General features: G+C 38.3%; 1 protein-coding gene across 5 annotated transcripts in view; it reads left to right on the forward strand.

Moving 5' to 3' along the window:
* Positions 1-1,804: 1,804 nt before the first annotated feature.
* Positions 1,805-18,906, forward strand: part of LOC145987630 (L-fucose kinase-like) — a 49,789-nt gene continuing 32,687 nt past the window's right edge. For 2 of the 5 annotated variants that reach the window (XM_083122055.1, XM_083122056.1), the window contains exons 1-7: positions 2,307-3,364; positions 3,923-3,999; positions 8,788-8,942; positions 10,105-10,293; positions 11,492-11,702; positions 12,675-12,826; positions 15,662-15,801. In XM_083122055.1, coding sequence (XP_082978181.1) covers positions 3,360-3,364; positions 3,923-3,999; positions 8,788-8,942; positions 10,105-10,293; positions 11,492-11,702; positions 12,675-12,826; positions 15,662-15,801 — 929 coding nt within the window. In that variant the 5' untranslated portion in view covers positions 2,307-3,359. Of the gene's footprint in view, positions 2,281-2,306; positions 3,365-3,922; positions 4,000-4,892; positions 5,364-8,787; positions 8,943-10,104; positions 10,294-11,491; positions 11,703-12,674; positions 12,827-15,661; positions 15,802-18,906 lie in introns of those variants that run through there. The other 3 variants (XM_083122059.1, XM_083122057.1, XM_083122058.1) reach the window with 3 other exon arrangements.

The following is an 18,906-nucleotide window of genomic DNA, read 5'->3' on the forward strand; positions in this document are numbered from 1 at the left end:
CATCTTTTCCTGTCAACATGCACCCTTCGCTCGCTCGCATTTCAGGCAGAGGCAGGGAGGCGGAGACCCACGCTTTCGCTTGCTACCCCTAGGCAACCGGCTTCGCCGTGCTTGGCCTTTTTGGGTGGGAGTGGATTCTCTCGAAGGAAGGGGGGGACGATGAGCTGAAAACTCGGAATTATTGCGGAGGGTTAGAATTCTTTCTAGGGGTATTGTGGAGACTATTCGTATGAACATCTCACTGCAATCAAGGTTTAGGGTCCAGTTACTTGTCGTGGCATATTTCGTTTTGCTCGCCAGTTAAAATTGCACGTCGAGTTCCGATTACTCAATATTATCCATCCTTTATAGTTTATATTAATTTCATTGTTGTCTACACAGCGATATCAAATAGTGAATTATATATTGATTGGAAGTGAACGAACATTGTGTGTTTTACTGATATCCTCACAAGAGTATCTACAGAATGTTTAGTAAGATCCCGAAATTTTGGTTGAATTCAGAATTTATGTAATATTGAATGAGTGATTGGGTCGGGGGGGACTCATGGGGCTGCAGTTCCCTCCCGAAATTTTGAGAAATTCAAAAGTTTCAACTAAAAGTATTTTTTTAAAAAATCAGGAAAACCAAATTGGTAACTGAAGAACCTCTTAAATCAACCTCTCAACACTTTTACCCGTGGTATCAGTATCGGAAGATATCGGCACCTGTAACGCCCTTCTAATAAGTATCATATATTGAGATTGAAATGAAATTATAATGTGTAAAATGTACAAATTTTAGGTTAAAATTTATTTTCTAGGGTGGCCGTAGCCCCTCCCCAACTTTCCAAACGTTCATACAATTAAATGAATACACGGTGAAACAAACACCCATAAGAGAATGAAAGAAAGGACGCTAAACCTTTGACTACGAAGAATAGCATTCATTGTATTTTTCAAGCTCTCTCCGCCTCCCGACCCCACTTTTACTTTACGGTAATGTAACAGCACGGAAACTGAATGTTGTCGTAAGTTTGATATAATGATGTTCTAATCTGTCATTCCTTCTACAGTTCCTTGCAATGCGAGTTGCGAAAACATGCCAGAAAAAGGGTTAAAGGTGAATTACTTGCTCATCCCTCTCTCATTGTTGAGCTACTGCAGCATTGCTGTTGTAAACAGAGTTGCACGCATAACTAAGCGGAAAACCGCCACTATCAACAACCAGCAACAAAAGACGGGACCTCGCTCGCTCTCTCTCTTTCTCTCCCCTCTCCCTCTCTCGCGCAGGTTCGTAGGAGTGAGTCATCGACTGGGAACCATTGGCTGCATACAAGCAAAGCTCACGACTCCTGAGGAACTACCACTTGTCATGGCAGTTCCTTTTCGGGAGGCAGTTCACCGGAGCTCGCTTACTCAAGCAGCCATTCAAAGGAACGATCAACTCCTCTCGATGTTGGTTTCGTGCAGCTGAAGTGAGGGGGGGTGGGGGAGGACTTGCTGGAGTTAGCTTGAGTGAAAAGAATTAGGAGAGAGGGAACTCCGCCTACTACTCCACCTACCACAAGAAAACCAGAGCACGTACACAGCAGAAACAAAACAAAACACAGTCGCTCTCTCTCTCGCAGTCATGAGTCATCGACGGAGCTGGAACTGCAGGAGCGGTTGACAACGTACACTCAAAGCTCACGACTCCGAGGAACGACCACAGAGGAACTGCTCGTTCACTCCGAAGGAGCGAGCAGTTCACAGTTCCCAAGAGGGAGTCGTTCAAAAGGAACGACTCGTTCACGAACGACCCATCACTACATTCAATAAACAGCTGCGGCTGCGGGCGTGTCTTCCTTTTCAAGTGCAAGGTCTATGTCATCATATTGATTTTTAATTCATTGAGGATTTGATCACAGAGAAGTTTTATCAAACAGTTTTCCAGTTCCACGGTTAAAAAAAATAAAAAATAGGCATGTATGACAAATACAGCCAATCAGAAAAATTGCTGCACACCTCGTAAGATGTGAAGTACAAGGACAACGTAGCGAGTGGCATGGCAAGATAACGTAAAATATCAGGAAAGAACTGGTTTGAAAAAGCCAGCATAGTAAGGAATATTCACATTGAGACAGGGAAGAGACTGAGAGACAGAGGCACATGTTACACATACATATAAAGTGTGGTATTTGAAAAAAATCAGTGTGGGAACACGTATATATTGTAGGAACCGGCTGTAAGCTCTCTGGAAGCATCGGGATTTTACATATATATAGTGTGCGTGTGCTTTTTTCAGGGAATATAAATGCCGGTAATCTTGAAGTTGGTTTGTTATTGTGTTCATCATAACTACTCAAAATATTGTGGTATCAGTGACGTGCTCAGGGGGGAGGGGTTGGTGGGGGTTATAACTCCCCCTTTGGCCCAGTATTCCTAAAAAAGAAGGGTAAATATGCGATAACGCCCGGACACCTTTCACTCATTTATTTCCTTAATTTTACCACTGATACTTACCTATTTTGCCTTGCGGAACATTCTTTAAGGTGAAGTTATGCCTTTTTCCATAAAATACTGTCAACTTTTCATATTACGATTGATTATTTGTCTTACTTGTTCCGCTTCTGTAATAGACAATATGGCGTGCACTCGTAATGGCGCCAGCTTGTGTTTTGTCGATTTTCAGTGCGCAAGCAGTGTTTCAAACCTTCATGACGGAAAATTACGTACTATTTCCATTTTTTTTTCATGTTTACCTCCACAAACCATGCACGTTAGCCCCAAAAACCATCCACGGGTAGCCCCAAAAACCATCCATGGGTAGCCCCACAAACCATTGACATTAGCCCCAAAATCCATCCATGGGTAACCCCACAAACCATTCACAGAAGGTTAGGTTAGGCCTGTTAGGTTAGGTTCCATTAGCACTCATTTCACCCCTAAATTCATCGAAAAAAGAAAGTGCGGCGAACATAGTTAAAAATAGAAATTTTCGTAAAAAGAAGGCACGTTTGGAAACGCTGCAGAGATCGCGTGACTTTCAACGCTCTCGCCATCTGCACGCACACAATGGAAACAACGGCATAATGTGGCAGGCAATGCCAATTTCTTACGTAAAAAGTGATTAATTCTTGTTCGGCAGCATTAAACTACGAAGTTTTTACTTTCCGTGAAAGAAAATACCTCCAAGAACGTCCAGAATGCTAAAGAAACTCATTTCAGTAAGTACTTTCTCCTGTAAATTTGAAGAAATCCGTCCGGGCGATATCGCATATTTACCAAAAGAAGATCAAACGCAGGAAAAGATGGCAAAATGAGGGACTAGAGTCTAGTTTACGTCCTTCTTGCCCGTTTACAAAACCGTGCTAGCAGACAGCCGGCGCTCCGGCATCCATGGAGTAAGTAAGTTTTTCTTTTTACACTTTCTGTCACTAACCATTCACGGGAACGAGGTATGCCTACGAGGTTAGGTTAGGCCTGTTAGGTTAGGTTCCATTAGCACTTATTTCACCCCTAAATATGTGCTTCATCATCGAAAAATGTCCTCAGTTAGTTCAATCGTGCATATTCGGACAACATCAGTTTTTCTCGTTTTTCTCCTCGAGGAAATTTTAAATCATGTAGTAAGAGGTGCATTGATTAGTATGATTGCAAGTTTTGAAATTTTACATTTAAAAATTCATTAAGAATTCATGTTTTTAAAACTGAAAAGTGTAATTTTTCAACTACTTTCTAACGTGTTCTAAAAAAAATATGTATTATTTACTGAGAATGTTTTGTGAAATGTCCTACATTTTAGGACAGCATGTCCTACATTTCCCTTACAGCGATCTGGTAACCCTATCCAAGACAAACTTCATTTCTAATAAGAATATACATGATGACATGTATGTGGTCAAATGCAAGCAAATTAATAAATTTAGTAAATTTACTTACAAATTTTTATTTTATTTCAGGTTAAATTTAACAATGGATTGGAACGTGATAGTTGTAACTTGCTCATCCCTTTCAAGAGCTGAGGTTCTTCAAAGAGGTATTTACATTGTTATTATTACTATCCACTAGTAGTGTCAGTTCAGATTTGATTGCAACCAACTTTAACGCACAGTGGCGTGCTCAGGGGGGGGGGGGTTGGTGGGGGTTAAAACCCCTACCATTGGTTTCGTCATTTAAAAAAATTCAAAGCAGAAATACATTTTATTTCATAAATCGCCAATATTGTAAAATGTTTACATTTGGCAATGAGAAATGTATTTGCTTCTTCAATTACTTTTGATAATATTGGAGTTGAGTTACAGCAATGCACAAGCATTCATTCATTCCTTAGTCACTGAAAGGGAAGTAGAATTTCCTTCTCAGTATGGTCAAGAAAAGAGCCGCAACCCTTGGAATGCGAACTGAAGGAATCCCTCCTCCCACCCACGATGACCCTCTTAGGAGAATGACCCTCCCTTTCCTGTTACGACAGTGCTGCTAACTTCCCTTTTCTTTCTTTCCCCTTCTTATACCATTTATACCAGCAGAGCAAAGTTCTGTGAGATTTGAATCACTACAATTAGTAGGCAAAGTAGGTCAAAATCTTATTTCGCACCTGGATGCATATTTATTTCAAAATATCAATAATTATAATAATAATAATAATTGTTGCAGGCAGTAGTGAGGCATGGTTTTATGAAGGAGGCAAGCGATGTTTTGTACAATAGCATGCCGGGAGGGAGGGAGGGATGCGTTATATAGCGCAACTGGCCCAGTCAGTTTCATAAACAAAATAAAAGCAATTAATATGCCAAAATATTATACGTTTTACTCTTGTGCTCTTTACAAATTAGATATTTTTTTCTCAACCAATTTCCAGCCTTCAGTTTATTGAATTTTCTTGTAACATGTGTGAAAGATCTCACTTGAATTTGTGCGTAAATAATTTAGCAGTTGCCAACACTACTGACACTACTGGTTGCTGTCAACACTGGTGACGTAATTTGAGCTGGACCAAGTTGGATGCATGTTTCAGACATTCGACCGCCCGGTATCTTTGTCCCAAGTCCTGGTGTTCTCTGGGGTTGTAGCGAGTTGCAGTCTGCAAGGTAGCAAGTTGAAGTGGTTGTGTTGTGTGTTACGTTTCTGCGTGTGTAATAGATTTTTGACGTGGAACTAAAGATGGATAGAGAAAAGAGTAGAAATACGTATTAGATTATTTCCAAAAGAAACAAAAAATGGAAGTTGAAGCTTCACCTTCCACAAATAGAACGTCAGAAAAGGTCGATTTAAGTTCAGAGGAATTCCATCCGAATTGCGAGAGTGAAACGTGCGAACTTTCAGACTCTTGATATTCAACAAGAAGGCATAACAGAAGATATTGCAAACCTTGTTGCAACATTATGTCAAGGAACTGTCGAGGTAAGTGACGTTAATTATTTGATAGCAGATATATCCATAGACGGATTTAGAATTGTTTTTCTGGGAGGGCACAGCATGTGCTGTAAGCATACAATCGTGTGTGTGCAGGGGAGGGGGGTGCCCGCGTGTGTATGTCTGGAAGACGTGTGTAGGATGTCACCCTATATCACCAATAAACTTTCGCAGGGCGAGAGAACATGAAGATGAACAAGTTCCCTCAATGATTTCAGGGGCCTCACCGATGGTGGTGTAATCAAAGAGGTCCTGGGTTTGATCCCCTGTGAAGGTGCATTGCACAGTGGTACGTATCCCGATTTAAACTTTAAGTCCAGTCCCGATTAACGTATCTGAATATAAAATGGACTTTACAATCATTTACTTTTTGTTTTGTTCACGAACCCTCCAAAAACGATATTACCTATCTTATAGATCCACCAAGGCATTTGAAACCCTGGCGTCGGAGCAGTGGCACTAGTGTCGCTAGTTAAAGCCACGGGGAAGCCTGTGGTTCACGTATTTTCCGAGGTCCCAGAAAGCTTGGTGCTACTATACAGTGTATATGTATGCAACCACATTATAAAATCAGTTTTATTATTTTGTAGGAAAGGGATAAAATTTGTATTACGACACGGGATAGACTAGATAGGCATCCTATTAACTGTAAATATTCCTTACAAATCTTCTGAATATTTCTCTTATACAAACGCAACAAATACAATAAGTAATATACGTGTGCAGTAATAAATTCATTTTCTGAAAGCATCTTTTCTGGCATCAGTGGTCGAAGTAGGGGATGCTGCCTCCAGTTAAGAAAGTTTCACAAATCATACCCCCAATTAGAATAATTTTCATATTGAGCATCCTCCACCTACTGTATTGTCTCCATGTTGATCCCCCCTCGTATCTCCAAAATCGATCAAATATCCCCTCCCTTTTCGGCTACGAATTTCTGTTTCGAGCACTGTCTGGCAAGATTTTGTCGGGCTCAGTGACGGATCCTGTGGTGCGGTACTGGGCTTCGGAGGGGAAGGGGGGAGTGGCCACTTCAACAGTTGGTTTCGCAGTTCCATAACGTTAACATTATACACAATTCCTCTTCATAGACCTAATATGAAAATGAATATGACACATTAATGACACTGTAGTAGAAAATGTTAATTACTGAAGGGGTTCGTATTTGTTTATCGACTGTCAAACAAATGTTTTGACCAATAATATAATAATACAATGCCAAAAATGTACACAATATTTAGCAAATCCATCTCCACAACAAGTACAATGTTGATTGAATTGATGTTTTAAATCCACTTTATGCACAGTAAGGCTAATAGGGACTGGGCCTAAAGTTTAAAGTGAGATCCGAACCACTATTAGCCTCCACCGGGTGGGTATTGAACCTGGAACACCTTGATTACAAGGCGACGACGCTAACACTGAAATGAAACTGTGGTATCGTCATCTTGCAGCAATGCAAACACGTCCAGTAAATGCTCTTGAAGCAATTGATATATGCAGTGAAGTAATATTTCCCTGGGTAAACACACGTTTGCGCATATTATGTACAATCCCGGTAACAACAACATCAAATGATAAATCATTCTCAACTTTGAGACGTTGAAGACCTATCTTCGAAATACCATTTGCGAAGAAAGATTAAATGGGTTAGCTGCTCTGAACATTCACCGGGATATAAAAGTTACTTGTGATGACATATTGTCAGAACTCGCACAGATACCTCGATGCCTAAATTTCAGAATTTAAATTGTTGAACTATGGTACCTTATTTATTACTGTCTTTAAGACATCAAGTAGTCTTAATCTCTTTAATGTTGTTACAATGTTGAGTGTACATATTTTTTGTTTAAAAATTATATTTGAGCAATTAAATATAAAATATTAATAATTTGGAAATATTCAAGCAGGTGCTTTTATATGATGCAATAAAAACATGAAGCATCCATAGCAAATACATTGATTGCGTTCATTGGGGTAAAATCCAAGTATATTAATTATCTAATTTATTACAAGAAATTTGACCTGTGAACTGGAAAATGTATTGGATTCATAACCCCCCCCTTACGAAAATCCTGGGCACGCGCCTGTTAACACATATGCAGGGTGTAGAGCTTCAACACACTTGCAGCTCATGGAGAACATCAATATAGACCACTTTTCCTAATTTTCCAACAGTGAGAAGCTGCAACTGACATGAAAACAACTTAAATCAAAAACTCAATGTTTCTTGTAATAGCAGACCTCCGTGGTGGAGTGACTAGCACAGCATGCTACAATGCCAGTAGTCCTGGGTTCAAATCCCAGCATGGGCATGGTTGTTCTTTGTGAGTGCCCCTTCAACAATTTCATCGTGTCATCACTCATCTTCATCTTCGCAGTTAGCCAAAAGTTGTGGAAAAGCGAAGTGAAATAAAGCAAATCAATGAAATAATCTTGTAATTGAGATTTATAATTATTTAGATGAGGATTGGTATCAAATGTAAGTTTGCTTTGAGAATTTACAATGATGATTGACATGATCTCAACGTGTGCTCCATGGGTAACCTTACACACGTCAAGGTTAGTCAAACACACACGCACATACTTTCTCCTGCATCTCGTTACCAGCTTCTGTAATGGCCTTGGTTATGCATCCTTGTAAGGACTGTAAGTAGCAGAGAGGGATCACTAAATCTCTCATGAAACCCTGAAAGGAAGATTTCCGTTGGCATATGGTCGGGAGATCTCAACAGCCAAGACGAAATACTTTGATCACCTGGAGAAGAACAACCAATCCAACGACTTGAAAAATCCCCATTGATAAAAGCCTGCTCCTCATTGTGGAAATGAGGTGGAGCCCAGCAGCATGATTTTTGTTGGGCCTAACTGAGGGAGGGGACATGATTGATTGATTTGGTGTTTTAAGTCCACTTTGTGCACATTAAGGCTAATCGGGACTGGACCTACAGTTTAAAACGGGATTCGAACCACTTGTGCCTCCACCGGGTATCGAACCTGGGACCCCTGGAGGGGACATGAGCCTCAGGTTCTGGGATGTTGGTGGATTCCACTGTATATGTGTTAGTTTTACTTCAGAATATTCATAAACTACATCAAGATATTTAAATTGCCATAATTTAATCATGGAAATTTTTTTTTTTCAGACCATACTGCTGCAAAATAATTTAAAACTTCAACTTGAATGATTTCCAGGTTGCTTAGGTTACAAAAATCTCACACTGAATTTTTGCAGATGCACAAAATATTCAATGCCGAAAGAGTATCAGTCGGCATTGGTGAATAATTTCCAATATATATTGTTTTGATACTGATACATTCAACATTGGCTCATTCTAAATAAATGTATGTAGGATGTTTGTTCCAGTTCATTTATATCTCACAAATAATCTGTGGTTTTTCTTGTCTATAGAATTGGATTTACTGAAGCAGAAAGAAAGGATACCAAAGAATGTTCCGTGCATTGCTGTGGAGGACCCTTTCGATGGAGTGGGCAGCGGAGGCGCCACACTGAATGCCTTGCTGATTGCTGCAGAATACCTCAGTTCGCAACAGGGATTCTCTACAGTAAGTAGCCATCTTATCTTTACTCCTTCATTATGGTTTTAACTTCCTCAATGGCCAAGTGTAATTAGTGCTCTCACTACTGATGGTTACAGGTTTAAGTTCTGTGCTGGGAATAAGTGTTCCCCTAATATTCATTCTTGTGATCATTCATTCATCTTACTTTCATCATTACAGTTAACATAAAAGGTTACATGTATGCATCTCATTCTGTTTTAATGTGCAAATTATGACCAGGGCTAAAGGGTTTCTTTTTCATGACTATTTATGATGGGAGTCCATTTCACTTCATTAGAAGCATACAACACTATTTTTAAAATATTTTATCCAGTATTTTTGCAGTTTTATATTTCATATTTGTGTTTTTTCAACTGATTTTAGCCCCCTCAATTGCTCAGGTACTTTAATCTCTTTTTCTTCTCCAAAAGTTATACAATGGACAATACAGCAAACAAAATATAGAAGTGGATATTAACTTAAAAATGCAGCAACAAATGTATATTGTTTGTGTAGGTAAAACCATACAAGGTGCGCTGTCTGTGTGAAATTCCATACACATGGCAGGTAATGCGTTAATTATGAATTTGTATAAAACAAGAGAAGCTCTATGTTAATTTCACACAAATATATTAATAACCTATTAATTTCAGTAGCTCACTGCCATTCGCAATAGCTTGTTTATATTTTATTTTATTGACATTTCAATATTTCTGTTATCGTTGGACTGAACATATATTATATCCTTTGTGGTCTCAGTTCAATACCGTAGTAGTGGTAGTAATAGTAGTGATTGTTACCAAGGAGTCCTATTACTTACGTGACATTTTGAAATCTCGTATTTCCACGTTACACAATTTAATGGTTATATCCTATTAATTTCGAAGACTCTGTCTTCATTCACTAAGTGGTTATATCATTAATAGGATATAATCATTAAATTGTGCAACACAAAATTTCACGTAAGTAATTTTGGACCGTGTTTACTGCATCCATCATGAAGGAGTCCTATGTTCGATCCCTGGTGAAGACACATAGCACAGTGGTTTGAATCCCAGTAGGTGCAGTCCTGATATTAGCTTATCTGCAATCTGCGTAAAGTGGACTTGAATTAAATATGTTATGCTCTTTGTTTTTGCATTTAAGTTGGTTATGTGTTTGTCAACAGGTAACAGCAGACATATTTGACAAAGCTCACATCCTTATTCTCCATCATGGAAGAGATTACTTGTATGAACCAGGAGGCCGAGGTTTCATTCCTGGCCCTGTCGCACCTTGGCATGATTCCACGGTTGATAAGAGAATTGGAAGTGGGATTCTTACCAATTTGGAATATCTCGTAGGTTTCTGCTCAAAGGTAAGTGCCATATCTATGATCACAGCCACTATGGTAGTTTGGTAGTGTTTTATGTTGTCAAAATTGTATTTCTATCTTCTTCAAGTGATCCATAATTCCATCTGCTTAACTAAGATAGCTCTTGAAACAAGCTGGGAGTGTCTCCCCAATGAAATAGAGGTAACATTGCCTCAAAATCAAGGGGTCCTGAGTTCAGTACCTGGTGGAGGCTCATAGTGGATCATATTCCACTTTAATTTGTAGGTCCAGTCCCACTTAGCCTATCTGTGCATAAAGTGGACTTGAAAGAAGAAAGCAGAGCATAAATAATAGCAATTGTTACAAATAAAAATCAAAGAATCAGCATTTATAACCCCCCTGACATAGTAACAGATAACCAATAGAAAAGTACCAATTGAAAATTATTTTTTAATATTTGCCCCACGAACATATATATCTCCATTACTTAATGAAATCTAGTGAAACTTCAAATACCACACTTTATAAAAATTTGTACTCTAAATGAAAAACATATGTATCTCAAAATATGTATCATGAAATCAGGTATATTGTTCCCTACATTGTAATTTGCCAACATTTGTAGTTTGAGCTTCACTCTGTAGAGTGATAAATATGTAATTACACAAAAGTCCAGGTCTTACTTCTTAGCATTGGGAATAGAAAAATACAGGGTGTCCAATTGCCATGGCGCTTGAAAATTTTCACTTGAATTTTAAAATCCAGTTCTAAAGATTTTTTTTTAATAATTCAAATTCACTTGTAATTTCCATTACCTTTTTCATTTTAAATAACAAGTACATTAAATGTTTTTTCATGTTTGTGTTTTCTGTATCATGTGTATCATTAAATCAGAACAATGAACATGCCATTATAAATTTTTGCACTGTTGCTATCAGAGTTTTAAAATCTGCAGTAACATGGCAGAGTGGGCCATATATTAGAATGTACAGTTCTTCTTTAGGAAGGCCAATCTGGTGCAAGAATTAATTACTTTTAATTAATCTTGTATTAATTGATAGATTAAATGTTTTAAGGTGATATTTCAAAATGTGTAGCATTATCTTAGTTGGATGCATGTCCTTCTTACCTTGTATTTGCAAAATAATATACTTGGTCCTGAAAAAGTGGGTCGACGCCTGAATTATTTTTACAAATTTTCATACTACTAGATTCTTAATAAATATATTCCTTAATGCAGTTACAGTCATCTCCAGGAGTGTGGGTGTGTAGTACTGACATGGTGCTAGAAGGGGACTTGATGCCTTTAAGGGTTGTGGATGCCAACTGCGATGCATGTATGGTGTGTGTCCCTGGAGATGTTGAGTATGCAACAAACCATGGCGTCATGAAGCTTGATCCGGATGGATTCATGGAGAATATCCTGTATTGTTCTTCAAAAGATACAATTGGTAAGGGAGGTGGATCCAGAAATATTTCCTTAGTGCCATGAACTTACAATTACCATTTATATTTCCCATGTACCATCAATGCAAACACCAATTTCTGCATGGAGGATATTGGAAAGAACTAACTAAGTCTCTTTCCTTCTTATGGCTGCAGCAACACAAGCCTTCTATCTATTCATATCCTGGGCAAGATCAATTTAATCTTTTCCATCCTACCAATTTCCTTTAGGTCCATCTCAACATTATGCCTCAATCTTCGTCGTGGCTTTTCTACAGGTATCTTACCATCAGGTTTCCCAACAAGAATCCTGTAAACTCTTCTTTCCTCTCCCATTCGTATATAATTTGCATATTTCACCAACAAAAATTACTAGCATCTGTAGTTGATAGGGTTCACAGACAAATGGAGTTAATTTTTTATACATTTTTAAAGTATCACACACATTTTCGTTAATGCTTTTCTTGCATTCAGGCTACATCATCATACTATTTTTTTTTCTTGGCAGACACCACAAAGTACTTCATAATTCTATTATGTCAATTCATTATGAATATTTTAATCCAATGTCATATCTATACACTTACATTTGATGTGTGAATGTCACACACGTAGTATTGAAATGCCCGAGATAAGTTGTGTGAGATACAGGGTGTATCTGGCTTACATCTTCAATTTGAAAGTATTCACATGTGCAAAAAGGACCTCTCCGATCGAATAGTTGTAATGCAATTGTCTTGTAATCAAGGGGCCTTTGCTTTGACACCCAATAGGGTCATATAGTGGTTCAGATCCCACTTTAAACTGCAGGTCCGGTTGCAATTAGTCTTATCTGTAAATAAAGTGGACTTTAAACAACACTCAAAGATCTACAAAGTTCTATCCTACATGGAGAAACGTTTTTAGAAACAGCAGCTTTTCCCTTACTCTCCCCACTTTCACTTGACAGATTCTTAAGCATGCATCATCTGTTGCAGCTCCTTTGGCTGACGGAGGGAAGGTGCAGGTGGTTGCTGGGATAGTTTACTTTTCAGTGAAGGTAGCCGAGGCTCTCCTGTCGATGCACACGTCCTCGCCAATCGATAGCTGTACATACATGGGCGTAGATGCAGGAGCCAGACCTCTGCAGGTAACACATTTCTGTCTTTTTTAAGTGTATTTTAAAAGAATCATGGAGAAATAAATAGCTAAAGTAAATACTGATCTGTAAATAATGAAACTGAAATTTATAACAATGAGGCAGCCTGTTGAATCTACGTGTCATAAGAATGGGATAGATTAATGGGGGATATAGTTGATTATTTTACTGATCCAATATATTTCTATAAATGTGGGAGAGACAGGTTTGATTCCTGGAATGGATGATTTCAGGTAGGAATATTTCCAGCAGTGCCCCTTCATGGAGCAGCTCTGGGGTTCATTCAACCTGTAATAAATGCAGATGTAAGTAAAACAAAAACTGAATACAAGAACTTCAAATTTTTCGCTACAATTTGCTATATTTGCCGACATATAATACCTCCTTTTTTGGACACATTCTTTTAGGGAAAAGCTTTATAACTTAATGTTGTAATTAATGTAAAGTAATATGTAGGTCTACTTTCAAGAAATAACTTATATATGTACACTAGGAAAGATTACATTTTAATCTTCTTCACCACACGCCTCAGGGAAATTGTCTAACTTAGTATAGAGAACATTTTGAGATATGAAGGTAGTCAAAAACTGAGTATCGGCATATAAGATGCACCCTGTTTTTCAGACCTATTTTTAAATGAAAAAAGTGCATCTTATATGCTGGCAAATATGGTATATACGAGGGCTATTTTTTTTTTTCAACCTCCAATAGGACATGAAATCATAACCACAGTGAATAGCGAAATGGGTTTATTGACATTTATCGTACCGGTGCACCAGCTTTCCAATACCCTCTGCAAACAAAGGGGTGCACCAGCTTTCCAATACCCTCTGCAAACAAAGGTGCTGCCTGTCTGTTGAGCCAGGCCTGCCAAAGCTCCACATTGGTGTGGAAGCAACATCCTCCCAAACACTTCATCATCGCCGGGAAAAGGTGGTAAGTCACTTGGTGCCTGGTCTGGGTTGTAGGGAGGGTGATCAAACACTTCCTAGTGGATTCATTGAAGAAGGTCTTAGGTGGATGCACCAACATGCAGTCGGGCATTCTCATGAAGCAAGACAATGCCCGAAGACAGCATGCCTCTCCGGCAGACAGCTCATTCGACAGTGACATTGTGCTGCATTGTGCCGCTCTGCCTGTAGAAATCGTATCACACTAAGCACCTCGCACTTGGCAGGAGAGTCGATTGTAGCAGACATCTCTACATGCCCGTCGCTCAGCTTGAACTGAAGCGTTTGCCTTGGCAGTGTGGGTGGTAGTAGCAGGGGAATGCCAATCATGCTGCATGATGCCCCGCTTCCTATCACTTCATGGGCCTCCTGGCGGCACCATCGGAAGTTGAAAAAGAAAATAGCCCTCCTATAAATGAAAAAGTTGGTACCAGTGGTAAACCAGATAACATATGGAAAATATGCCAGAAGGGGGCTACTCCCCCTCCCCCATCCATTCATGGCATGTTTCAATGTAGAGGGAGTAGCTTTACCTCTTTGTGTAGGTAATATTTCTATAAAAAGTGAGAGTCCTCCTCCCGTCTAAGGTGCTGTGGTCTAAGGCACTGTGCTTTGGACTCTGACTACGGGACGGCTTGGGTTCGACTCTGCCTGGGTTCAGTCTCTTGGTTTTTAGCCTGTGTGTAGTACCTGTGGCAACCCACCATCGTGAGGAAATTGGGAAGCTACAAGTGAGTAGCATAACCCGGCCTCAGAAATCTCATATAACTGCTGGGGGTTTGACGTGCTGGCCCCACATCACCCCATTACCGGTTGAAGATCTCCACACCTCTAGGTGGGGTTGTGGGAGGGAGACAGGCAGTTGGGAGATCTGCCTAGGGCTGTCGAGCCATGGGTTATAAAAGGTGTGAAATTCCCATTGTTTTTGTAAAAGGTAAAGGTAAGAAAGGTAAAGTGCTCCCCTGTGCTTAGCACCACGCCATGAAGGCATATAGGGGGTGTGGGGGTAACGCCCCACACTTTCTTGATCCGGTCATGAATGGGGGTGATGTGATCAGCATCATGCCCCTGACCACCTTTACCCCCCAAGGTTTCCCCCAGGTACCCATGTCATTCGATGCTGGGTGGGCGCCGGGGCCGCTTCCAACATTAGAAAAGTTCCCGAATTTGGACCGGCCAGGGATCGAACCCGGTACCTTTAGCATGGTAGTCAGATGCGTTACCGACTGAGCCACTGCGGCCACCTATGGTTTTGTTGCATACAAAATATAAAATAGTACAATTCGGAGTTTCTTTGACTCCACCAACAGTTCAGAAAACTTGTGTTTTCTTTCTCAAGATACTTGTTGCTTAGTGGCTGGTTAAATGTTAAAAGACCCAAGTTTTCTATGTTAAAAAGTGCTAAGTATATCGAAGAATTGTGTGCAAATTTATTTGTACATATTATCTGTTGCTTTTTCTTGTATGTACGCATTGCTTGCATTATAGAATTATTTTCCTGTAGTTTAAAAAAATCTGAAATAAAAATAAAACAGACTGCTTTTTTCACATTTAAGTTGCTATATTACAACAATGTAACATTGACAACATCCATTATGTAATGGATTCTTTTTGTTTAAAAAATTACTAACCATTGTTATAACTGTATCTTTAGTCAAAATGAAAATAAATGTCTGATGAAAGGAGCGTGTGTTCTCCTGAAACGTCACAATGAAAAACTGTTTTCTTATGCTTGTAATAACCGTAAACTACAGGAAAATAATTATCTGTTGCTACACAATATTTCTTTTTAATTCCCTTGTCCACCCCATGCCTTGTTCCTTGAGTGGGGAAGGTTTGGTATGATATCTTATGCTGTGTTCTTCTTTACCTACAGGTGTCCTTGTTTTTTGACATATTGATTGCCATGGCAACGGGGATATCAAAGGATCAGTTCTGCTCTGGGTACTGTGGAAAGACCTATAATGTGAAGTATGGGCTTGAGGATAAGAAGCTAAGTGACAAGAAGTATGCCAGGTAAGAGTGTTTCTTAACACAAAGCTACCCCCTCCCCTCTTTTGTGTCCCTCTAATTGGAATTGGAGGTTAATTTGAAAATGATGATGAATGATTTGGTACATGCATTCTGTCAAATAAAAACCGGGAATTGTTACTTTAAAAATCGCATGTAAAAGGTATGACATTTTTTTTGTTGCTGTAAGTTGGTACCAATGAACCTATTTGCCATGTAGAGTTTTGGCACAATCTGTTGACCTGTTTGTTTACATCTGTTCGTTAAGTTAGTTGACCTCAAGTGTGCTCTGCTATTTTGTAATGACTTTTTTCTGAGAAGGTGAAGGTCACATTCCTACAAACAAAAGATCTGTGGATTCCCGCTGCCCTCTCTTATCTGCCGTCGGCACATCTGTTAACCTTAAAAACAACCTTTTCAAGAAGAAAAGGGGGACGAGTCATCTGTTGGAATTTCTTATGTAGCAACCACTTTTGTCTTTCTTGGAACGATTTATGTTAAATTATTGGAAACCTGACTTTGAATTATCCAAATTTAACCTTCAAAATTCGAATGAAGTAGTCATTTTTAACATTGTTTTAGATAGGGGTTTCAACAGGAATGTGCTTTTGTTCGAATTATCCAATAATTTGAATTATCCAAGTTCGAATTAAAGAGAGTGCACTGTAATTACTATTAGAATAAAATTCAAATCATTGCTTGAAGGGACTACTATATATTTGGGATATAAAAATTCACATTAACATTTTTCTTTCAATGTATCTTCATTCTCCTTCTTTCTCACCATACAAAACATTATTTTGTTCCCACAGAGATACACATGCTTCTTGCTGTCTTGGAATCATCATCCCATTCAGAAAGCAATGAATATCCTAAGATTTTGGGAAAACCCCCCTAAAAATTGGAACTGGCAAAAATTTTAACTAATGTGTGCCAATCCTTGACACGCAAGACAAACAAGTCATACCATTCCCACTGTTTTATTTTTTCCAATTGCTGACTACTTGCAACCAGACATTAAGAAGTCTTGCAACATCATTTCTTGAGTATATTTTGGACTCTTGATTTCTTTTAAAGCATCACCATTCAACCAAGTATCTGCTCTAGCAAAGAAAAAATGTGTACAGTTCAAACAATCCACACACACGATTTATATTCCATAGAAGCATACCCGCAAACTCCCACGGTATTGGGTTGCCATTGTTAGTCAAATCTGTTGTCCTTTTTACGAATTTCAAGGTATTCTTAGAAGACACTTCAAATAGATTCTCAAATGCTCATCTGCAAAAGGAACAAATAAAAATATTGTTAATATGGTGTATGAGACTATGAACTGAACAAAGATTTAAAAGAAATATTTTGATTACATTGTTACAACCTCAGACAAGTTGAGTTAATAATGAAATAGAAAAACTTAGAGATGTTGTGTAAGTGGGTGTGAATGTAATTGATCTAAACTGCACCATAATGGTTATAACAGAATTGTTAAAGGTTTGATTCACGGTATGAGCTCACTTCAGTGACCCAGATCTAACTTTACATTGGATGGACTTCAGTAGCTCATTGAATCAAATATTCGTAACGAATTATGATTTCTCAGAAAATCAATCAATCTTACCCACAAATAAATGATTGGCCTTGCAATTGTAAAATATGTGAACTAGTAATCTTTACTAAACTATACTAATTTGTAAATTCTCAGTCAACACTCAAAACTATTGTTTGGCAGACGGTTAAGGCTTTACTCTTTTAGATGTTAAGGTGTACTTTTACATGTTAAATATATAAAGCATGAACTTATTGGAAATGATGCACTCCCATTACAGGACGTTCCAAATTATGAAAGAACAAGAAAACTTAAGCTTACAAAACCGGTTTTTGTGACCTGATTCTGTGAAAGAAGATAACAGAACGTTGTCCAGAACTTGCACAAAATTCGGGGATCTCACAATAAATCTATTCCAATCCAACCTAACTTAGCCTAACCTACTTAATGCATAATTACATTTGCGAGCTTTATGAACTGTGTTCAAGTTTCAAAAATAAAAAGGAGAAAAATCTTGTTCAAAGCAGGTCAGAAATGACTCTTTCCAACCATGTACAAGGGCAAAGGGAAACTAAAATGAATGACTGATTTGTAATACAAATTCTGATGTACGTACATCGCCAGTGAAATACGAAAATAATCTCACTAGAATGATAGATCATTTTGTGCAATATTGATTTAATGCCAGAGTGTAATCTATATCAAGGTATTTCATGCTCTAGTAATAATCACAAAACTGTATTTATCTGCATTATGCCTAATTTAAAATAACATTCTCTTCTGATTTTACAATTGCAAAGAATTATCAACTTTGTTTGGAAGGAAAAAGGCATGCTGCATTGAAAAGATAGACAAGTTGAAGCGATATTCTCACAGAAATTATATTGTAAGGTATTTCCTCAACATATAAATAAATCATACTTTCTGCATCACTCTTGTATATTGCAAACGTTTTGCTTTTGATGGATAATATTAAGCAACAAGTATTTAAATATAAGACTTACCTTTGAGTTTGTTCTGACATGCCCTTCTTCAAGCATGCACTGGATTCGTTATTCTCTGGTAACTTGGTTTAACTTTCACGATTTTGAAGCACTTGCATTGATCATATCATTAGAAAACATGGAGTGAAAACTCGGCAACAGTGTTGGCTAAAATCTGCACCAATGAGTATATTGCGATGAAATGCCACTTCAAAAATCATTAATATAACCACTACTTTCTGAAGGTACGAAATGTTTTCATTTTTTCACATAGTATTTCAGATACTTTCGGCTACAGCCTGTAGTCGTTGTTTCATAACAAAATCTTCCTTATGTTTCATAACAAAATCTTCCTTACTAGTCATAAAGGAAAAAAAATGCTCCTATTGTCAAACCTACCTTTCAGCGCCATCTGTACGCAGCAGTTTGAACATGACGGTGACCTTATATTTTCTGTTATTTACTTAAATACCTTTAATTGTAACAAAATTATAAGGCTTCCAGTTCTAGTGAATAAAACAACCTTTTATATCTTTATTTTGGAAAATTTCTTCCTTACTGAAGCTATATTAGTTGTATGGT

This window comes from Lepisma saccharinum, chromosome 5 (genome assembly GCF_977018435.1).
Source record: "Lepisma saccharinum chromosome 5, izLepSacc3.1, whole genome shotgun sequence".
In the NCBI taxonomy this organism is placed as follows: Eukaryota; Metazoa; Arthropoda; class Insecta; order Zygentoma; family Lepismatidae; genus Lepisma; species Lepisma saccharinum.